Source organism: Rhinopithecus bieti, unplaced genomic scaffold, assembly GCF_001698545.2.
Source record: "Rhinopithecus bieti isolate Rb0 unplaced genomic scaffold, ASM169854v2 scaffold_2721, whole genome shotgun sequence".
Classification (NCBI taxonomy): Eukaryota; Metazoa; Chordata; class Mammalia; order Primates; family Cercopithecidae; genus Rhinopithecus; species Rhinopithecus bieti.
In genome coordinates, this window is record NW_016803895.1 from 456,020 (window position 1) to 481,059 (window position 25,040).

The 25,040-nt window shown below is 35.4% G+C and overlaps 1 protein-coding gene across 1 annotated transcript in view; it reads right to left on the minus strand.

Moving 5' to 3' along the window:
• Positions 1-25,040, minus strand: part of LOC108519001 (copine-8-like) — a 262,053-nt gene that overhangs the window by 24,882 nt on the left and 212,131 nt on the right. The window contains 3 exon segments of the mRNA XM_017857756.1: positions 1,378-1,480; positions 9,468-9,595; positions 17,594-17,775. Coding sequence (XP_017713245.1) covers positions 1,378-1,480; positions 9,468-9,595; positions 17,594-17,775 — 413 coding nt within the window.

The window sequence follows — 25,040 nt, forward strand, 5'->3', positions numbered from 1 at the left end:
TATTATCATGTCACTGTACTCCAGCCTGGGCAACAGGCTGTCTAAAAAACAAAATTAAGAAAGAAAAAATAATTAAGAAGCAAATACAGCCAGAGTTTTATTTAATATTTTTTTCACAGATGTTCATTAAAATAATTTGTGAACATATTTAAAATTGTTAATACAGAATAATATACTCAATTCCATTCTTATCCTTTCCAAACTCTCTGCACACATTAATCCAGTGGGACATTCTTCGGAAATGACCAGCCCTGGGTAAGATCAAATAGAAGATAAGGAGCATCTGCTTCCACTTGCTACTCTCAGACAGAACCTTTCTAAGCTGACTTTGGGTATCTTTGTCCTCTTTTCATGTTCTTTCTCCTCAGAAAAATCTTTCAGTTGCTAAAGGGGAAAGTGGTATCAGATTCATAAAATAGTAGTAGTACCATAATCTACCTCATTTATACCCAAGGTTAGAAAAAACAATTTTCACAGTAAATGAGTGAACACAAATGATCATTACAGAGAGTTAGTACTGTTATGCACTAAATATCCTTGAGGATTTTGAGGGAGACTAAATATTTCATGTTATAACATGTTTTTTCCATATAACATATCACATATCATCACTTAAATAATTTAATAGTAAGAATGTGAGATTGATCCAGCAACAGATAGACAGAATACTAGAGCAACCACATCTTTCGCTATGAAGGTCACTGAAATATGACTATTCCTCAGGGCATCATGCCCTCTTAAACCTAAATTACTAAGTCCATATTTTAAAGTGTATTTTAATGCAATTCATTCCTGCAGCCTATATTTATCAAATGTCCACTTCATGCCAAACATTGCTAAACCTAGAGACTAGAGAGTAAAAACTATTACTTTACAGATTACCACCTAGTAAATATAGATTTTATAGATTAGTAAACGATCAAATAACCCTAAAAAAACAAACATACAATTAAGAATTATAATCAGCAGGATGGTTTTTTAATCAATCAGTCACTATCCAGTTCTACAGAAATAGCAATTAGCTATCATAGTTCTCCTCTAACTGGAATGCAAATGTTAAGAAATAACCAGTATAAATCACAAGATTGTATACAAATAGATCAAACTAATAGAGGCAAACACACCCATGCCTGTGAAAATTATGCTATTATCTTTGTTTTTTTCTTTCGGCAAGAATTTTTTTTAACTAAAATATTCATACCCCTTAGTTTGATCCCCATGGAACAGTGGTAAGATGTATATGCGTTGTCTGGAGACGCAGTATGCTGCAAAGGTGTGGTGATTTTATTTTATTGTTAACTAAAATACTCTAGTCTCTCTCTAAGTAGCACCATGTTGTCATGTAGCCAGCCCAATACGGAGTGAACCCCCACTTACATTAACTATGGACTCCTTAGTCTGGGCCATATCTGAGATAACACCATCTGTAACAATCAGAAGCACAAAATACTGGGAGCCATCCTTTACAGAAGAAGCGTATCTGAAAGGCAACGAAAAGGTAAGGAAAGTAAAACAGTTTTCTATACGTGATGGTTGGCACATACAATTTGGAATAGTTAACAAACATTTTAATCTCAATAAAATATTTGAACATGTTAGAGGTGTATCTTATGCAAACTCTCAAATTCTTAATTATCTGAAATAACACACTAGAATAATTGCAATGTTAGTGCATGCTGCCACACAGAAATATCTGGTTGCCTTAGAAGTTCATTTACTAATAAAAGGTGTGCTAGATGAGTGGCTATTTAGTACAAAGGAATGGGCATAGCTTTTGGAAATAGACTTATCCTGACTAAGCAACACATTATGTAAGTGATCTTCAGTAAATTACCTAAGCTATGTGAATGTTATTTTCTTAGCTTTAAAATTGAGATAATAACACTTACATCTTTATATTGCTGCATGAATTAATAAAGAATTGCATGTATGGTATTCAATATAAGCATTGTATAAATGATAGCAATAATCAAATGCTTTTGGTTTTTTAACTACATAGAGATGATGGTTGCAACATTACAAATGTACTAAATGTCATTGAATGGTACACTTTTAAACGGTGAATTTTATTATGAAAATTTCACCTCAATAAAATTACACAATAGAAGAAATATTTTTGACACATTCACAGTCAAGTCTTAATATATGTTAAATCTATGAAAGATGACATGGAGAGTTATTTCAAAGCACAAAATTATGTATATGATAACAACATATTCCAGTACTTGAATTTTATCAGAATTCTCACCAAATAATACTTAGTAATTTAGAGGTGAATTTTATTAATATGTTACATTTCATTATATTTCTCTTTTTCTCTAGTTTTCTACATTCTAGATATCTAGACTATATTCTCAATAGAGATAATTTTTAAGATTTTTGCACCTGACTGGCATGCAATTCATGTCTGGTGCTAAGTAAGCATTACGGTTCTCTTAGGAGATAGGATAGTAAAGAAGACCTTGATCTGTATTTCTAAAAGTTACCAAGTAAAAACTCTCTTAAAACCTGAAGAATTAATGAAAATTCCTTTACAATCTCTAGGAGCCCAGTGAATCCCATTTGAACAAGTTGGTGACAAACAAGTAGTATAAAACATATGTCAGGGCACAACTTATTTCTTGGGCAGCAGAATTTAAAACATATAAAGAAAATATGACTTTCCCCACGGACTACAGATACTAAGATTTGTCCATGCTACTAATAAAATACTGGTAATTTTAAAGATTGATAAAGTAAGTATAGTAAGTGGCATGCTGAACACACCCTGTAAGCAGGATGTTGAACAGGTTCCACAATGGACTACAGAATGAAAAATATTGCCATAATGCTGAACAATTGATCCTGGACATTAAAGTATATGTGTTAATTTATAGTAACACAACCATTGGAAAACCGTCCAAAGCAGTTATAAACCTATTCTCCCATTCCGTGTTTAACGTTTTTTGTTCTAGGGAAAAGAAGTCTAACAATTTCCCCCAAGATTTCAATTTTAATTTTAAATATCCATTATTTTTTAAGAAAGCATTTCTTACTATGATTCAGAAACACAGGGTTTTATATTTCACGAGAATAATGAAAGACTATAAATAGTAGTGAAAACCTTCTTAAGTACAACAGTATGGCTTTCATGCTTTTCTTACCAAATGGTACTCTTAAAATGTAAAATATCTATCAGATTAAAGAACAATACAGACAGCTGACTACTATGCAGTCATATAAAATACCGCTTCCAGTAGCTTAACTGATTTTCTTTGGATACATCAGAATGTATATCTAAGAAAAGGGCAAGAATATATTCACACTATAAGAGAGCTATAGATACAGCCTAAAGCAGATCACAGTAAACTTGGAATTTCTCTGAAGTTTGTATTATCTTAAAAATTCATGGAAATTTTACACTTTATTTTATGATAAATATATGCTTGTATTAATATTTTATATCTCTTAACTTTGAAAAACATTAAGGCTGTAGAAAGATACATGAGTTTATTGTGTGACTGTCACTACTGCTAGGCATACTTAATTTGAAAATCAATTACATTTTACTTTTAAGTGCTGTCCAATCCATTTCAGTCTTTATCACCTTTGGCACCACAAATTAATCTTTTAAAACCAGTTGTTGCCTTTGTGGCACTTGTTCTACAAGTTGGCACATTGTTGCACTTTGCCAAGTAAATCTAAATTTCAAAAAAAATCAATGTTGTATTACCATTTATTCTATTTAGCCTTTTATTTTAAAGTACTACCATTTATTCTAATTTAGTTATTATTTTGAAAGTATTATATATTTAAGATAAAATAATTAACATGCTACAGAAATGGATGAAGTAAAAAGTATAAGCTGGCCACACCTCAGTACTTTTTCTAGGAGGTGACACTGATATATAGCCTCACAGATTCAAATTATATTTTAAAGGTATTAGAGAAGCTTGCTTCTTAAAAGAACTTGATGGGGAATCTTTTTATAAATTGCATAATTAAGTCTTATTATTAAAGGTCAGTTGCCTTTTTTGAAGTATAGCCTATCTATAATTTATATCTTAATATTACTATGATATATCTGAGAGAGAGGTTAACTTTGTACAATTCAAACACATTTCTTTTGCATTTCTTTGAAAGAGGTTTCTGGGATTGTTTCTGTAAAAGTTCTTATCTGGCTGGCTCAGATTCGGGGAATATTCTTTCAGCTTATTATTAGTTCATAAGAATAGAGAGGGCAAGAAGACAAGATAAGAAACTGACTTAGGGATTTTTTATTTAAGTCGTTCAATTATGATTTGCACAATGGACTAAAACTTAACAATGAATAAAGGAATACATTTAAATATTTCAACACAAAGTAGCAGAGTAAATTTTATGTTACCAAGTGTCACCCCAAAATACTTTTGACTGGGCAATGAAGAGACCACTGTATCCACATAGATAGGTAGCTTTGTTGCATTTTCTTTTGTGTGTCTACCTCTGTAGCAGAGATAAAAAGACTTAAAGATGTAAGGCATCATAACATAGTGATTTGGAGTCAGATTATTCTGGTTTGAATTTTAATTCCACCACAAATGACCACTCTATGTATCTATTTTATCATCGGCAAAATGGAAATGACACTACTGTCACCTCTTAGAGTTGTTGTGAAGATGAATAGGTAATCCATATTATAGCACTGAACATGTTGCTAGAGATCGATCATGGGCTCCATAAGAATTGCTGACTGCACAGAGTGAATAAATAAAGCATAATGCATTATTTAATTTGAAAATTAGTTACGAGAATTCCAAAATAAAAAGTTATTTCCTAAAAAATGAAAATTCATTTTGGATAGTTATCTGGATTTTAGAAGGTTCTCAATATAAGAAAAAACAGAAAAAATTATAAATAGCCAAAAGATAGAAACTGATAGATCCCCCTTAAAAATTGAAATGTGACAGCCTCAAAACCAGTAACTCATTAGGCACAGGAAACAAAAGACTAATAGGAAATAATCAGCGAATCACATGAATCATATTCTAGAATCAATGAAACTTTCATAACAGTCTGAAAAAGATACTCTGAAATTTTTACTAAGTATATTAGTTATTTTTGAAAATATTAAGCCTGGTATAATAATACCAACAGCATTTAAATTTTTTCAAATTACTTAATTATTGATGAGACATTCTGGGATTTTTTAAAAATGTTCGGGGTATTATGTTGAAAAAAAAAAAAAAAAATAGATCACCAAAAAACTACAAGAGGAAACAGATTAATCAGGGGATGCTTAAAACTCCATTTTGTTCAAATTGCATTCCACAAAAAACATTATTTTAAAATATTTTTATTTCTATTGTGATTAATAAAATTTAAACATAGTGTTTTAGACATTAGACACAGTATTAAGTTCATATCTGAAAGACCCTAAAATTATTTCTCAGAATTTAAATTTGTTGTCAATTTACAACATAATGGCAATATATTTCTTTGTTTTGGTAAGTAGGATGATGATGCTTATGTGTCAACTAGACTATAAATCCCACTTATTTAATCAAAGATGGTAGATATGGTTAACATCTACCATCAAATGATTTTAAGTAAAGGAGTTTCATCCAATTAGTTGAAGGCCTAAGAGCAAAAACTGGTTTCCCAGAAACAAAGGAATACTCACATAACGCTGCAGTATGAAATCCTACCTGAGTTTCCAATCTACCAACCTGTCCTACAAATTACATTCTTGCTATCCCTTACAATTGTGTGAGACAATTCCTTACAAAGTATCTCTATATTTTATCTATGTCCATGTCTATATGTCTCCTATTGGTTCTGTTCTCTGGAGAACCCTGACTGATACAGTAGGTGTTAATCACAATCACATTTCCACAGGTCATTAAGACTGGCTAAGCACTATCATTTAAAAGAGTATTTAGGCTGGGCCCAGTGGCTCATGCCAGTAATCCCAGCACTTTGGGAGGCTGAGGAGGGTGGATCACTTGAGCCAGGAGTTGGAGACCAGCTTGGCCAACACAGTGAAACTCTGTCTCTTCTAAAAATACAAAAATTAGCCAGGTGTGGTGGCACACGCCTATAATCCCAGTTACCTGGGAGGCTGAGGCACAAGAATCGCTTGAGCCCGGGAGGTGGAGGTTGCAGTGAGCTGAGATTACATCACTGCACTCCAGCCAGGGTGACAGAGAGAGATTCTGTCTCAAAACCAAAAATGTTCTTTAGTTTCCTATCATAACTTCGTTAATTAAAATGAACTTGGCCAGGCGCAATGGCTTACGCCTATAATCCCAGCACTTGAGGGGGCTGACGCGAGCGGATCATCTGAGGTCAAGAGTTCGAGACTAGACTGGCCAACATGGCGAAATCCCGTCTCTACTACACAAAAATTAGCCAGGCATGGTGGCAGGCACCTGTAATCCCAGCTACTTGGGAGGCTGAGGCGGGAGAATTGCTTGAACCCAGGAGGCAGAGGTTGCAGTAAGCCGAGATCATGCCACTGCACTTCAGCCTGGGTGACAGAGCAAACAAACAAACAAAGCCTCATATGGTATTCAGATAATTTAATTAAGCAAACACGTACAGATATCTCAGTATATCCAAAGTACTGTGTTTTATATTTTTATATGTATATATGTGCATGTATATGAATGTCACAATGAATAATTCCTCCCTTCAATGTGGCAAAGATCTACATGTAACCACAGAGTAGTATCAAATTAGTAATAGACATATGCATGGAATGGTATCATAGACCAGAAGAAGCAGAGATTCTCCGTGATTGAAGTGCAGTACATTTGGGAGAACGTGGAAATGAGGTTGGATGGGTGAGTGCTGGTTGTTGAATACTGAATGTTCTTGAATGCCAAGCTAAACCGTCTGCACTTAAATGTATGACAAGGCATCAACAGATGTTGAGTAGGACTTTACATCATTTGAAATGCTGTTCCCAAGACAGCTCTGGAAAAGGAGGACTGGAAAGGCAAGAAATCAGAAGCAGGGTCTGGAAAGCCTCAAAAAAAGCATATAAAATCTTCAATTTTTGTAAATTTGACACTTTGAGTCTTGTCTATTTTACAATATTGTTATCTCATTAATATTAACCTAGAAAGTCAAACAGATCAGAGATACATATATGAATTCTAAAAATAAACATGTGCTTAAAATCGTTATTCTTAAAAAGAATAAGCATTCTTTAAAATGCTTATAGAAAATGACAATAAAAAACTGAGCTTTTACCCACATAGGAAACATACTTTTAAGGAAAATGTATCAAGCCAATATAAAAGTATGAATATATATTTGTTTTGACATTGCTAAAATAATCTTTAATGATAATATATTAACATACACAGAATTTGTTTTTTAGACATTTGTTGAATACTTACCTCCTACATAATGGGTATGATGCTAAGTACTGTTGATAAGCATTTAAGAGTTATAGAAAGCAAAAATGTTTATAAATAGAGGTCACACACCACTATAACTACGGCGCTTCTCTTAATAGAGGAAAAAATAGTACCTCGTCTACTTAGTTGTTAAACTTTTTGAATGATAATTTTGGGTGAGACAGAAATTGTCTTTCTCAATAAAAGCTTAAAAATACAATTAAACATAAAATTCAAAGATGAAAGGATAAAAGCATTCCTTTTGTAGACTTATACTAAGAAATGTATACATGGAACTTCCTATTGTATTGGAAGGAAAAGATGACTCTTAAATAGCCATCTCTTACTGGTTTTCTTAATTTTCTCATGTAAAAAATAAATTATTAGATCATAGCTTATTTTCAAGGAGTCTGAGATATAGCAGACTGCTCCTATATTCGAGAACTTATAGGAGCTGCTCCTATATATAGCAGCTGCTCCTATATTCGAGAACTTACAAAATGATGGATAAAACAAAAAATCGCAATAGAACACTGTGAGGCCTTTAATTTTAAATGTATATAGAAATGCACCTAGATATTTTCTATCTATCATTTTAACTTTTATTATAGATATATACCAGGAAAAATATGAAATCACTTGGGAAGCATTGATGAGCACATTTCTCATAACCAACGTGAGTTCACACAAGTCCTATCATTTTCTCTTATCTTTTATAGAAAAGTGATCTGCAGGGTAGTGTGGCCATCAATTATAATTTATCTTGTATTAGCATGGTATTATATTCTGCTTTATTTGACAGCCATCAAGAGACAGTATATATGACATTACTTACATCAGCTAGTATAATAAGCTAGGATATGTTTTTCAGATTGCAAGTAATGACTCATTAATGGATTGTGAGATCAATTTTGGGAGCCAAGATTGTATTAAAAAAAGAGAAATAGAAAAGAACAGGTGCCAGAGAAATAAAGGTAAAACAGGTAAGACTAAGTACCATTTTTTTGTGGGGTTGTATGTGTACAGGGTTAAGATGTATTAATAAAATTCATTATTTTAGTAGAGATTGCAGATGATTTTGTCTGAAAAATTCAAGCTGAAGGGTCACACTCAGAGAACAGTCATCAATGTATCACTGTCAACCTGAGCTGGAGTTCCACAGGGAAGTTGCACTGGGGTCAGCCCTGGGTGCAAGGGATATTTTAGCATTTTGTCCACGTCCCAGATAATGAAAAGTAGAACACACTGAAACTGCCAGTAATATTCATTAGGGAAGGTGGTAAAGTACTAGAACCTTCAGAGAACTGGGGTTTCACATTACCTTTGTACTTGATAAACTGACCAAAATACAGAATTTTTTTCAAGTTCTGGCTGCATGTTTTAAAGGATATGCAATTTCTAATTATCTCAAAATAAGTCAGGGTGTCATAGGATTTACATAGGCCAAACTTTCTAGGGATTTAAACAGTGTTGTCTAATTCATTTATGCACTAATGAAAAACGATAAGTATATATAGATTTATTTTTTACATTTTAACATTTTCTTCAGAACATGTACCTGGGGTAATAAGCAATTATATTCTGATCTCAGTACTATGTACTATACACAGGTAGAGCTCTGGGAATTTATAAATTAGCTACTATATTAATTTCAGAGAAGTTAAAATAATGTGCCCTATATATCACTGAATGCTTCACGTAGTCATCTAATAGAATTCAGTCTCTTATTACTTCTATGCTACTTATTACTACTATGGAATGTGATACTAAATAAGAATGATTTACACAGTTGACGTCACCACTGATCTTGTTATTTTCTTCATGGATGCCTTTTCCTAAGAAAATGTTTTCCTTAGTTGAACCAAGATAGTTCCTAACATAACCCAGCAAATGTTTCTTCACTTGAGATTTTAATGTACAGTTCTCAGCAAAGTATCATGATCATTTGATAGAGACTCCTTCTAAGGTGCATTTTTTCCTCACTTTCTTGGAGGTAAATTAGAAGAAAACAACTTTCATGTGTGGAGTCATACTAGCAACAATATTACGAGTTCACCATGTTCCAGTACATCAGAATAAGCACCTTGTCTACTCTCTACTTACCTTGCTACATGATTAATTACAGGAGCAAAGTTGGTGGGCCCATATAGTTGTACAGATTTCAGACTCCTGTAATAAGCCTCCATCACCCCCTCAATGCCATCACAGTAGGGGTTTTGAGGGTTCCCATTCTGTAGAAATTTGTAGGCAAAACAAAACAACAGTAAAAAAGTAAATCTCCGTGAAGATCAATTGAAAAAGAGAATAATACACATTGACAATCATAAATATTTTCTGGAAGAGCGCTTATTTATAAATTTACAATAGTGAAACAATAATACATTAGGTGATCAATAATAGATTATGATATATTATGCAGATCATAATATGATATGTGCAGTCATTAAAAATCTATACCCTTCAAAAAATGGCAGAAGAAAATTTTAAATAAGAGAAGCTGAACACCACAACATTCTAAAATTAATAGTATCTTAATTTAGACAGTTTGTGTACATGTGGAGATAAACATATAGAAATCCTAAAAAGAAGAAAACCAATGTATTAATAGTGGCTACCTCTGGGTGGTTAGATAACTGATAACTTTCCTTTCGTCCTTTAACCTATTCTCTATTGTTCCAATTTTTCTGCAGTGAACATGTATTAAAATTAGAAAAAATAAATGCTATCAATTCAAACAGTTTTACCTGATAGGAAAAACGTAACATATCGGCCACACGAACATTTTCAGGCCACAACTGATAACTCCAAGTAGAGAAGGTGTCAGAGGGAATACAATTTGGTGTGGGAAACATCAAGACAAAGCAAAAGGAAAGGAATGAAAAAACAACCCAGGTCATTCAAGGGAAATGGATCTTGCTGTTAAGAAGCTCTTACTCTGGGAACAGCACCCAGAAAGGCAACTTTAACCCAAGCTCTTATTCCGGGGACAGGACCTGAGGCAACTTTAACCCTGAACATCTAGGCTGGCTTTTTCATACCTTAAATGCTCTGTCATTATTAGGTTTAATTTTCCTAGTCCAAATTATACAAATAACACAAGACCATGTATTAGTTATCTATTGCTATGTAACAAATTACCCCCAAAATTATACTATGTATAGTGGCTTGAAACAATGAACATTTATTATCTCATACATTTTTGAAGTCTCAGGAATCCAGAAGCAGCTTAGCAGCGTGGTTCCTGAGCAGGATCTCTCATGAGGTTGCAGTGAAGATGCCGACCTGGGCTGAAGTCATCTGAAAGCGTGACAGTGGACAGAAGGATCTACTTCCAAAAAGGCTCACTTACATGGCTGTTGGCAGGAGGCCAAATGGACTCTCCACAGGGTTGCTTGAGTGTTCTCATAACATGGCAGCTAACTTTCCCCAGATTGAGTGATCCCAGAGAAAGAGCAAGGACAAAGCCCCAATGCCTTTTATAAGCCAGTCTCAGAAGTTACATATCATTACTCCTACTTTAATCCATTTGCTAGAAATGAGTTACTAAGTCTAGTTCACATTTGAGAAAAAGGAGATAGCCTCCACTTGTCAAAGGGGAATATCTAAAATTGTGTGCATATATTTTTTATACACTAGTGATAGTAACTACTTTTAAATAGGGTTAGCAATAATTTTAGCATACATGTTTTTACCTGAACAATCACAAGTAACTGGTAATTTATAACTAAAATTTGTTGAATTCTATATACCAAGTTTTATACTAAAATATTTACATATAACTTTCATAACCCTAAAATTGTAGGACAGTCATTAACCCCACTTTATAAAGAAACCAAGGTAATGAAAATGTTGATACTGTACCCAAGGTCACACAACACAAATATGAGAGCTAAGATTTAAACCAGGCAGTCTAACTCCAGAGCTCAATTTCTTAAACACTATTATGCTACCGAATTATGAAATACCAAGCTTTTTTACTTTTTCTTTTGTGTGTGTGTGTGTGTGTGTGTGTGTGTGTGTGTGTGAGATGGAGTCTTGCTCTGTTGCCCAGGCTGCAGTGTAATGGCCAGATCTCGGTTCACTGCAACCTCTGCCTCCTGGGTTCCAGGGATTCATCTGTCTCAGCCTCCCGAGTAGCTGAGATTACAGGCATGCACTACCAGACCCAGCTAATTTTTTATTTTTAGTAGAGACGGGGTTTTGCCATGTTGACCAGGCTGGTCTCGAACTGACCTCAGGTGATCCACCCGGCTCAGCCTCCCAAAGTGCTGGGATTACAGGTGTGAGCCACCGCACCTGACCAAAATGCCAAGATTTCTACAAGGCTGGGGATCTTAGGAAACTGGGTCAAATGTTACCAACTATTTCAATTTTATCATTCGTGAGAGAGGGATTTATATCCACTTTTTTTCTTTTAATTTTGTCTTTTCAAACATTTTATTAACCCTCATACATTTTGAAAGCATAAAATAAAAGCCTTCTTTACATTATAAAACTGGTTGCATGACTTGGCTGAAAATAGAATAAAAAGATAAGTTTAATATTTAGCACAAAGCAGTTAGTGTTCTGATGTTCATCTGAGCCGACCTAGTTCACATTCCTTTAAGATTCTGTGGTGCTCTTTTCCCCTGATAAGGTATTAAGCTAATTAAAATTAAAGTTCATTACTGATTTTGGGCATATAAAAATGTATTATATATCTACCTTAAAGGAACAGTTACAAACTAGAGTAGTCCTGAGCTACTTTTATTTTTTAACATGTTGATTGGAGGTTTACATTTTGATGAAACTGTATGTTACCACTATTTCTCTGGAATTGAAACTACAAGGTCACCATTTTTCTCTTCTTTGATAACATAAAGGTAATCATTAGATGTTCTATTCATCATCATGGAATGTTTAATGATTTCTGAATTAGTTCTAATGCCATAATAAGTTGCTCTAAGGTTTCCTCATATGTCTTAGATGATAAGAATATCTTACCACATAAAATTATGACTTCTTTTTAGCATATGCTCTGGATTACATCAGGATTATTTTAAATATTTTACAGCTACTAAAATGAGATTTTCTTCTTAATGAGAAAGTTGTAATGAGTTATAAAAGAGTTTTAAGACTGTTACTTGCACACACGTTTTTAGCGGCACAATTTGCAATTGCAAAAATATGGAAGCAGCTTAAATGCACACCAACCAATACGTGGATAAAGAAAATGTATACACACACATACACCCACCATGCAATTCCACTCAGTCAAAAAAAGGAATAGAATAATGGAATTCACAGCAAGCTGGATGGAGTTGGAGACCATTATTCTAAGTGAAGTAACTCAGGAATAGAAAACTAAATATTGTCCGTTCTCACTTACAAGTGGGAGCTAAGCTATGAAGATGCAAAGGCATAAAAATGATATAATGGACTTGGAGACTGGTGGGGAAAGGTGGGAGGAGGGTGAAGGATAACACCGTGACCACTGCTCAGGTGATGGTGAATCAGAATCTCAGAAATCACCACTAAAGAACTTATCCATGTAATCAAAAACCACCTGTTCCCCCAAAACTATTGAAATAAATAAAATATTTTAAATGTGTTTAAAACTCATTTCTTGAAATAATTATGCAGGGAATCAGTTATTTCTTGTTAAAACAAATTAGAATAAGTCCAGGTGTGGCTCTGACACAAAAGTAAAACACAGGATTTTTTTTTTTTTTTTAAAAGCACATTTAATTTTGTTGTTTATTAATGAAGAAGGCAAAGGACGTCCTATTTCATATTTCAAGAACCTAATTAACAACATTTCCATTTATAAAATAATACATGCTAACTTGTAGAACACATAGAAAAGCATAAAGATCTGACTTTAAAATGATCAGTAATCTCACCACTCAGACTTAAGTGTGGAGGGGTGTCCAGCTCTCACCCATTTTTCCTCCCGTTTAGCTCCCTCAGGGATTGTGCTGAGAGTGTGGACTCAGCTCCATGCAAGAAGCCTGTCATTTCTGTTGCCGCCTGCAGCCTTTGACACTTTTCAGCAGGGCTAACAAGCTGACAAAATACTGAAAAGAAGCTCTTAGGGGCTGTTGCTCTACTCTGAAATGTGACTGTTGCTTACTGTGGGAAAAAGCTGAGAGAATTCTTCCTTTTATTCGATAAACAAACACCTATTGAGCTTCTGTTTTATATACAGTACAGTGTTAAAGACTCTTGGTTATTAAATTGCTGATGCCTAGTTGGCAAAAAAAAAAAAAAAATACATACACATAAATATTAAATTGCATACATTTGTATAAATGCCAAAATAAGTGACAAGCATGCAAGTGCATTTAGGTATTTTCCAGGAGAAATCACTTGGACAGGTGTAGCGTTTCTCTATTGGTCCACATGGAAGACCTTCTTTTAAGGACCACTGGCCACAAGCTCATTAGAAATACCTCTACCAGAGCTCCGCACTACTGTGTTTTCAGTTATAACCCCAAAAGGAGTCATCAAGAATTATAATGAGAGGAGAGCAATGACCCATTCTTTTCATAACCATAAGTCTTGAAATGATAATACTAGGAAATTCTTCCTTTCCTCTCCCATTCCTTTTCTTTTCCCATAGTGTGTCTCACATAAAAGCTGGGATTTACTGAGACCTTTTCAAATGAGCAAAGCTTAAGTTCAACATCTGTGCCAGCAAAACTTACACGCTGGGGGTAATTTAAGTTGTTAAGAAAACTCCCTTGCTATCCAAAAGAATTATGTGAATTTGGTGAGATAAATAGGTTAATGTTAGAGAATATATATCACAAATTCATGCCATGGAAACATGAGGGTTTATTAACACCAGGTAGTTCATGAAAGGCCAGACTGTCATGAAACTGAACTTTTTGTATTTGTCATTTTCTGTACCTAGACATAGATATTGCAGTGATTTAAGATGAGCTTAACACAGAATACTTCAGCAAGAATTAACCCTACTTAACCCATATCTGCCTTATTTATCCAACAAAACAGAAGTGCTTTGAAAAAAATTAGAGTAATATAATCACATGGTAATATTAAAGTTGAGGCATTATCATCAACACAATCGTCGTTTTCATCATCAATTTGAGAGGCTATTTTTCATAGATTTAAAGGGGTATGATCTCTATTCCATAAATGTTCAAATTGGGCACAAAGAACAGATTATGGTGTAAATAACAAAAAATATGTATCATTCCTTAGCAGTAGATATTTGTATAGTTTTGGTTACAAGGGGTAAATGTGGAGGTAGGAAAAGCAGAAAAGGAGAAAAGTGGAGGGGAGGAAAAAGGAAAAAAATACACACTAGTGGAGAAAGAAATGTATGGAAAGAAAATTAATAAACCTCTCATTTAGCTTAACACAATTACTCCTTTTCTTAGGCATTAAAATAGCTCCTGACCTTTTTCCTGAGGCACTTCAGACTTAGAATCACATGAGTGATTTTCATGGTTTTATAAGTTTCTGGGAGATTTTAATTTTCTAAGACACAACAAAATCCCAACAGATACTCATTTTTATGACACTTGGAGTGTGGCATGTGGCCTATTTCATGGAAGAAAGAATTAAGCCCTCCAGCAACCTCTCCTGAAATCGTGTGGATGATGGAACAGAAAAGTAAGAATAAATACAAAATAAAATGCACTACTCCTCTTAAAACATTTGAGAAAGATGAAATCTTATATAAAAAGTTATATAAAGATATATATATTATGGTGTTAATATAAGCATATATTCAAGAGGTGAGATCACAGGTGCTTTTATAAGATGGGGCTTAGCTGTAGTTAAGAGCATGAATTCTAAAATAAGACTGACCTGGGTTCAAGTCCTGTCCTTTGGGACAATGGTCAACTTCTGAGCCTCTGAGTTGAGTTATACAACTCCTTGGTGAACTTTTCTTACCGCAGGTAATGAGATTGGCAGTTTCTAGAGCAGTGCAATGCGTCAGCATGAAGCATCTACCACATAGGAATTTTATGAAGATTATATAAGATAATGAGTATAAAGTATGTGACTTGATACTCAGTAAATACTCAGCATTGAGTCAAATACCATTTCACTGAAAACCTACTTAACCCTTGTCTGTCTTACCCAAGAAAACAAAAGTGCTTTGAAATTTTTAAAGTAATATAATCATTAGGGAATAATGAAGTTGAAACATTATCATCAACATAATCATTCTTATTTTCATCATCAATGTGGGAGACTATTTTTCATAGATTTAAAGAGGTCTGATCTCTCTGTCTTATTCTGTTTGTGCTATAAGAGAACAGCTGAGATTGGGTAATTTATAAACAATAGAAATGTTCTCACAGTTTTGGAGGCTGGAAAGTCCAAGATCAAGAAGCCGGTAGGTTCAGTTGCTTGGTGAGGGCTGTATCCTCACATTGCAGAAGGCAGGACAAGCTGAGTAAAGCCTCTTTTAAGGGCCTTAATTTCATTCATGAGGGCGAAGCCCTTGCAGACTAACTAGCTCTTAATGGCCTCACTTAATACTATTACATTAGCAGCACCTGAACTCTGGAGAGGCCAGATTGAAACCCTAGCAATATGGAGCCTATATGTGTTTTAACTGGGCTCAAAGAACAAATTAATGCCGGGCACAATGGCTCACACCTGCAATCCCAGCACTTTGGGAGGCTGAGGCAAGCAAATTGCTTGAGCCCAGGAGTTTGAGACCAGCCTGGGCAAGACAGCGAAATCCCATCTCTACTAAAAATACAAAAAATAGCCAGGTGTTATGCATGCCTGTAATTCTAGCTACTTGGGAAGCTGAGGCACGAGAACTGCTTGAACCAGACAGGCAGAGGTTGCAGTGAGTCGAGATCTCACTACTGCACTCCAGCCTGGGCAACAGAGCAAGGCTCTGTCTCAAAAAAAAAAAAAAAAAAAAAAAAGTAAGGCACAAATCCTTCCTTAACAGTACAGGTTGAGTATCCCGTACCTGAAACCAGGAGTGTTTCAGATTTTGAATTTCTTTCTTTGGATTTTAAAATATTTATATAATTACCAGTTGAGCTTCTCAAATCTGAATATCCAAAATCCAAATTGCTCTGATAAGTGTTTCCTTTCAGTATCTTATTGAGTCAAAAAGTTTCAGATTTTGGAACATTTACTTTTCTGATTTGGGAGGCTCAACCAGTATATATTTGTATAGGTTTGATTACAAGGAATGACCACAGAGGCAGGAAAGGCAGCAAAGGAGAGAATTACAGAGACAGAGAAAGGGAAAAATTCAAGGGTGAGAAGAAACATATGAAAGGAAAATTAATAAACCTCATTAAGTTTAACACAATTATTTCTTTTCTTAGGTTTTAAAAATTATGGTACATTACAGATAGCCACACATTCTTTGATACTCCTCCCACTGAAAAGTGAAGGTTAATTCCTCTACCTTGAAACTGGGATGGTCTTAGTAACTTGCCTGACCAATAGGATGTTGCAGAAATAACATTTTGGTACTTCCAAGAATATGATATAAATATCCTTGGAGTTTCTGTCCTAGACTTTTAGATTACTCGCCCTGGAAAAGCTAGCTGCTACATAAGAAATCATACTACAATGAGACCACTATACAGTTATGAAGCCCTCCATAACTACAGAGACAGGCCATATATAAAACAAGGGAGAGTTGTCCAGGCAACCCTAGTTTTTCAGCTATGCAAGCTCAGGCCCAAGACATGAATGAACATGAACAAACAAGTCATGTTAGGAGACATATCAGCCCCAGAAGACATAACATGGAGAAGATCTAAGGAATTCAAAAGACAGCCAGAACTAAGTTGAAAAATGTGGCCCCAATCACCAGTTCCAGGCATCTCTAGCCATTCAAGTCACCTAAGCTGAGACTCCAGGTACTGCAAAGCAAAAATGCACTATCTCCCATTATATTCTGCTTGAATTCCTGAGCCACAAATCATAAGCAGAATAGAATGACATTGTTTGATATCTCCAAGTTTTAGGAAGGTTTGTTAGCAAGCAATAGATAACCAAAATAGACCCCCTATTTGTAAATCAGGTGGGTGCACTTCAGGTAGATTTATGGCTAAGCTATTTAGCTGTCCTTTTTCCCATCAAGTTCACACTCCAAAGTCAATTACTAACCAAAATTAAGCTACAGTCAGAAAAGCTTGCTACATGACTGACTAAAGAATAAGCACCAAAGCAATATTAAAAGGTCTAACATTAATTTTTCAAAACATCAAATCCTTTTGACAAATTCTTACCAGCGCAAATTCGTGAGATACCCTTCCATCTGGAGGCAGTTTTGCACCAAAACCTAGAGCTGGAAACATTTTATCACTGTCATAATCTTGAACGATTTCTCCCACTGCTTTTAGTGCCATACCATAGGCATTCAGTTGGTAAGGATTCATGTAGTGGAGGGAAGTGGGCTGAGCAGGGTTGCCTGATGACAGAACACATATTTCAAACATATGCAATTCGGCTAAATACATTTAACAAGATTTTTCTTAGTGTCTATTTCAGAATGAAATATTCAAAATTATGTCTTTCTGCCTATATACAGTGTGTCAAATCATTTCTTTTTGGATGGATATTAACATAGGAATATTTGTTACATTATATTAGACATATAGAAAGTTCTAAGATATGCCAAAGCATATGCAGAATTTTCAGAAATGATTCTTATTTTCAATGCCACAGGCTATTTTTGAGTTTTTGTTCCGGTAGTATAAAAGTACTTTTGTTAATCTTATTTTATTATAATATTTAACTTTTTTTTTTTTTTTTTTTGAGACGGAGTCTTGCTCTGTCGCCCGGGCTGGAGTGCAGTGGCCGGTTCTCAGCTCACTGCAAGCTCCGCCTCCCGGGTTTATGCCATTCTCCTGCCTCAGCCTCCGAGTAGCTGGGACTACAGGCGCCCGCCACCTCGCCCGGCTAGTTTTTTTTTTTTTGTATTTTTTATTAGAGACGGGGTTTCACCGTGTTAGCCAGGATGGTCTCGATCTCCTGACCTCGTGATCCGCCCGTCTCGGCCTCCCAAAGTGCTGGGATCACAGGCTTGAGCCACCGCGCCCGGCCAATCTTTAACTTTTAAACAAAATCATGCGCCTTTAGCTTGAATCCTTATGCCTATGGCAAGATGACCCAATAGATTTAATGGACTTCAATAATTATTAAGGCTTTGTAATGTTTTATCACCAATATAAACTGAATATTTGAGAAATATCCCAATTTAGCACTTAAAAAAGGGAAGCATAGTGATTTTCAAGTGCAGGCTGATTAAATATCTAGATCTAAAAAATTCTTCACAACTTTTTAACTAGACATTAAGCTAGGAGCCAGAGGCCAGAGTCAAGTCTTGCCATTTGTACGGCAGCCTCTATAAAATAAATCCTACCACTGTGTTTACCAGGAGGACAAAATGAGATTACATGTTTAAAAGTGATTAAAAATAATAAAGCACCATAGGATTGTAAGTTGAACTGCTACAGTTATTATGGTCTGGGTCATCCAGAAGGTTGTGAATTTCAAAGTGCTTATACTGTGTAGGATGTTGCACTTGAATAGCGATGAAATTGAGAGAAAGTGTAATGTATTAATATGTGCTATCACTCAAACACATTGAGATTCACATCAAGTTGCCCTAATTACCAGCATAAAGGCAGCCTGAAAGTCCATTTGGTTTCTTAAGTGAAAATGGAAAGTTAAATGAGACTAGACTCCTAACAGCACATAAAGCTCAATTTTACATTAAAGCATTGCCTGAGGAAGAAAAGGCTCAGGGCATAGTTTTACTGATAAGGAAAAAAAAAAAAAAAAATAAAAGCACTTGAGATCCAGAGAGAAACAAAATAAAGATCTCCCCTTGGGTTATCTGACAGGTAATCATACACATAATATTTTGCCCTAAAACAATTAATTGCACTTTTTTTTTTTTTTTAAATATCTATTTCCAAGAGTTACTATCATTCAGGGGCTGGCTCCACAGAACAAAATCACTAAAAAAGTATCTTCTGACCAAAATGGCCTAATGTTCCCCTCAACTTCACGAAACTTGTAGAAAGTTTCTTCTTGACTATAAGACCCTGATTGCTCTTTTCTTAGACCTCTCACTTTAGAAAACTTGCAATTGTAAATTCTTCCTTTGCCCCTTTGAGATGTAAATCTTGTACAACAAAGGAGTATCTTTCTCAAGGACATGGAAGGCATCCCTCTGAAATATAAACATCCAGAAAAACAGCAGCCCTATTTTCCAGTCTCCGTGAGAAGATAGACGCCTAACTTCAATAAGCACCAATTAGCAAACAGAGATGGCCTAAGCACACAAACCAACTTCCGTGCTAATGTCCTCTAGGACTTTTCCAGTAGCTCACCTCAGCAAGCACAAACACTCCAACCTTTTGTTTTGGAGTAGATGAGTTCAATTTTTGTCTTCTATTGTAATAGTCCTGACTCCTTTGCAATGGTCTTAAAGCCTTTCTTGCCTTTTTAATGTGTCCAGTGTGATTTTTTCTTTGACACTTCCTCCTAAAGTAGGGACTGTGCCACTTGATCCACAGCCCAGTGGAATCAGAGATAAAAAATACCATTACTAAACTAAATGGTTATTTAACACAACTCTCATGCCTGAAATCCTAGCACTCTGGGAGGCTGAGGTGGGTGGATAGCTTGAGCCCAGGAGTTCACAACCAGCCTGGCCAACATGGTGAAACCCTGCCTCTACAAAAAATACAAAAATCAGCTGGGTGTGGTGGCATATGCCTGTAGTCTCAGCTGCTCAGGAAGCCGAGATGTGGGAGATCACTTGAGCCCGGGAGGTCAAGGGTTCAGTGAGCCCCTGATAGTGCCACTGTACTCCAGCCTGAGCAACAGAGCAAGGCCCTGTCTCAGAAACAAACATAAACAAACAAACAAACACTTCCCTCAACTCTCAAAGTCACAAATATAGAAGAGTTTTAACCCAATGGTGACAGTATGGCAAATACTTTTACTTCACTATGAAAACTGTAAATAAAAAAATACAATTAATACCCCAGAACATATAAACATTTTAACCTATCATGCATAGCTGGGCCCCTTGTACCCATACAGAGATGTCACCTATCTCTTTCCAGCATCTTCCTCTACGCCAGTCTCTTCACATTACTGCTAATGATACTTTCCCTCCCACCTCTACCTGTCTGAAATTCACCTTCTCCTCCTCCAGCTTATGTCTCACACATACTAGACAACCCTCTTTGTTTATTCCAGCCCTTATTGTCTTTTCTCTTACACTGTTATGGATCTTGTGTTCTGTACCAAAAAAAAAAAAAAAAAAAAAAAAAAGGCAATTTAAAGTATTGAGTCAACTCCTTGAGTCTGGGACAGTGTTTGTATTTCCTCTGTATCTGCAAAGATGCTTATAAACAATAAATTTGTAGTAGGGTAATAACATTGGGGCCCAACTAATAGCCATAATAATTATAACATGGAACCTAACATGCATTGACCACTTGATGCCATAGCTCACTTAATCCTTTCAACGAACTGACAATACGGATACTTTTATTATACCCAATATTATCAAAATTATATCTGATTTTGCTTTAGAGATGTACTATGCCTTTGTAAGAAAATCACAGTTCAATAGAATATTTTTAACAGTTTATTGGGACGTAATGACATAAGTTACATATTAACCATTTAAAATACATAATTCAGCTGGGCATGGTGGCTCATGCCTGTAATCCCAGCACTTTGGGAGGCCAAGGTGGGTGGATCGCTTTGAGTTCAGAAGTTCGAGACTAGCCTGGGCAACATGGCGAAATCTCATCTTTACAAAAACACAAAAATTAGCCAGGAGTTGGTGGCATGTGCCTCTAGTCCCAGCTACTTGGGAGGCTGAGGCTGGAGAATCACTTGAGCCCTGGAAGTAGAGGTTGCAGTGAGCTGAGATTGCACCACTGTACTCCAGTCTGGGTGACAGAGTGAGACTCCCTCTCAAAAAACAAAACAAAATAAGACAAAACAAAGAACAATTCAATGATGGTTAGTATATTCATAGTTATGTGCAATCATCACTATAGTGAATTTTAGAACATTTTCATCACTTCAAAAAGAAACTGTACCCATTAGTTACCACCCTAGCCCTAAATAATGAATCATCATCTTTGTGTCTCCGATTTGCCTCTTCTTGACAGTTCATAAAAACAGAATCACATAACATGTCATCTTTTGTAACTAGCTGCTTTCACTTAGCTTACAGATCTCAACTATCGTCTATATTGTATCATGCATGTATTAGTGCTTTATTATTGTTTATTGCAGAATAGTATTCCATTGTATGGATTTTCTTTATCATTTATCACTTGTTAGACATTTGGGTTGCTTCCACAATTGGGATATTATGCTGTTATATATATTCACGTACAAGTTTTTGTGCTGATATATGTTTTTATGTCTCTTGAGTATATATCTAGGAATGAAATTGCTGGGTCATATGGCAACTCTATATTTAACAATGTGAGGAACTTAGCAAAGTGTTTTTCTAAAGTGGCTGTACCATTTTACATTCCCACTGATATAGTTTGGATGTTTGTCCCCTCCAAATCTCAATGTTGGTGATGGGGCCTGGTGGGAGGTGTTTAGGTCATGGGGTAGGATCCCCCATGAATGGCTTGGTACCATCTTCATGGTAATGAGGGAGTTCTCACTCTGTTAGTTCATGTGAGAGGTGGTTGTTAAAAAGAGCATGGTACCTCCTCCTCCTCTCTCTCTCTTGCTCCCACCATGTAATATGCTGGATGCCCCTTTGCATTCCATCATGATTGAAAGCTTCCTGGGTCTCACCAGAAGCCAAGCAAATGCTGGTGCCATGCTTATGCAGCCTGCAGAACTGTGAGCTAAATAAACCTACTTTCTTTACAAATTACCCGGTCTCAGGTATTCCTTTACAGCAATGCAAATGAACTAACACAACCACCAACAATGTTAGGAGAATTCTGATTTCTTCATTTCGTCACCAGCACTTGTTATTTGACTGTTTTCTTATAGTCACCCTAGTGGGTATGAAATGATATCTCATTATAGTTTTGATTTGGATCTCCTGATGCCTAAGTTGGCCAAGAATCATTTCATGTGCTTATAGGCCACTTTGTATATTCTTCTTTGGAGAAATCTCTATTTAGATCCTTTGCCCATTTTTAACATTGGATTATTTGTCTTTTTTATTGAATTGTAAGTTATTTATATATTCTAGACTCAAGTCCCTCATGAGATGTATGATTTTCAAACATTTTTTCCACTCTGGGGGATGTCTTTTCATGTTCTTGATAGTGTCCTTCAAAGCATAAAAAGTTTTGATTTTGAAGTTCATTTTATCTACTTTGTTGTTGTTGTTGCTCATGAGTTTGGTGTCTTATTTAAGAATCAACTGCCAAATCCGAGCTCATGAAGATGCAGCCCTGTTTTCTTCTGAGAATTATATAGCATTAGCTTTTACATTTAAGTATTTGATCCACTTTGAGTTAATTTTTGTATGTGGGAAGAGCCCAATTTCATGCTTTTGCATGTGGCTATCCAGTTGTCCCAGCACCATTTGCTAAGAAGACCAGTCTTCCCCCATTGCATTGTTTTGGTATTATTCTTGAAATCAGTTGACCTTAGACATCAGGGTTTACTTCTGCAAACTTGTATCCATTTCACTGATCTGTATAATCATCTTTATGCCAATAGGACACCGTCTTACTTACTGTTGCTTTGTAGTAAGTTTTAAAAGTGAGAAATATGACTCCTCCTACTTCAACGTTCTTTTTCAAGTTTGCTTTAGCTCTTTTGGGTCCTTTGCAATTTCATATTAATTTCCATATGAATTTCCTCCAAAAGTCCTTTCAGACTTTGATAAGGATTGCTTTAAATAAATTTCATGTTAATTTCCATATGAATTTCTTCCACAACGTCTTTTCAGATTTTGATAAAGATTGCTTTAAATCTGTTGATCACTTTGGTGAATAGTGTCACCTTAATAGTGTGGAGTCTTCTAATCCATAAGCATGGCTGGTTTTCTCTTTATTTTGATTTTAATTTATCTCAACAATTTTTTTATTTTTTCAGAAAATAGTTTGCACTTATCTTGTTTCAGAGTCGTTGGACTATAAGTTTTGCACTTCTCGTTTTCCATTCTTTTAACCATATTTGTTTATTTTATGAACAGGTATTCACAATTTCACAATCAGTATACTATAAAAAGATTTCCATAAAGAAGTTACTCTCCAATGTTCTTAGCTCACCTAATTGACTGGTGCTAGTCACCTTCCGTTAGTTCATTATGTATACTTCTAATATTTATGCATTTATATTGTTATGTGCCCCGATTTTTATATAAAGGGCAGCACACTGATAACTGATAACTCTGTTCTCTACTTTGGTCTTTTCATTTAACAATATATCTTAGAAGTCTTTCCATATTAGTAGAAAGAATGGTCCACTTTCCTTTCTTCTCTCTTTTTCCCCTACCCTTCCTCCCTCCCTCCCTCCCTTCCTTCCTTCCTTCCTTCCTTCCTTCCCCTCATTCTTTCCTTTTGGTGGCTGCATACTGTTTCATTCTGTGGCTGAACCACAGTTTATTTCACCAGTACCCAGCTGGTATACTCTATGAAGCTTTCTGATTTTTTTTTTTTTTACAAATTACTATGAACTATGGCATTTTCTGTGAGTGCAGGTTATTCTGTATTACATATATTTCCAGAAGAAGAATTGCTAGTTACATTTATTCATAAGTATAATATTCCTTTTGATACTATGATAAATTGTTTTCTGAATTTCATTTTCTAATTGTTTCTTGAAAGTGCGTAAAAGAACTGAGTTTTATATATTGATCTTCTATCCTGAAAACCTGCTGAACTTATTTATTGGTTATAGTAGATTTTCAGTGGATTCCTTAGGGTCTTCTGTGTACAAGATCATGCCATCTGCAATAAGGATACTTTTATTTCTCCCATTCTTATCTGGATATTTTGTATTTAGTTTTCCTGCCTAATGGCCTTGGCTACAACCTGCAGTATAATGTTGGATAGAGGAGGTGGGAGCATACCTTTTTGTCTTGTTTTTCATCTCAGGAGGAAAATGTCAAGCTTTTCACCACAAAGTATCATGTTATTTGTGGACTTTACATAGATTCCCTCATTGGATTAGGAAATCCCTTTCTGTTTCTAGTTTGTTGAGTGTTTTTAACATGAAAGTGCACTGGACTTTGTAAAATGCATTTTCTGCATCAATTGAGATGATCGTGTGGTTTCAGTGTTTTCTTCTATCGATAGGGTGTTGATAACAGTTTGGCTGTGTCCCCACCCAAATTTCATCTTGAACTGTAGCTCCCATAATTCCGATGTGCCATGGGAAAGGCCCGGTGGGAGGGAATTGAATCATAGGGGTGGGTCTTTCCCATGCTATTCTCATGATAGTGAATAAGTCTCATAAGATCTGATGGTTTTATAAAGGGGAGTCCCCTTGCAAATGCTCTCTTGCCTGCTACCATGTAAGACATAACTTTGTTCCTCATTCTCCTTCTGTCATGATTGTGAGGCCTCCCTAGCCCTGTAGAACTGTGAGTGAATTAAACCTCTTTCCTTTATAAATTACCCAGTCTTGGGAATATCTTTATTAGCAGCATGAAAGAAGACTAATACAGGTGTGTTATGCTATTTGATTTTTCAATATTAAAAATCTTCT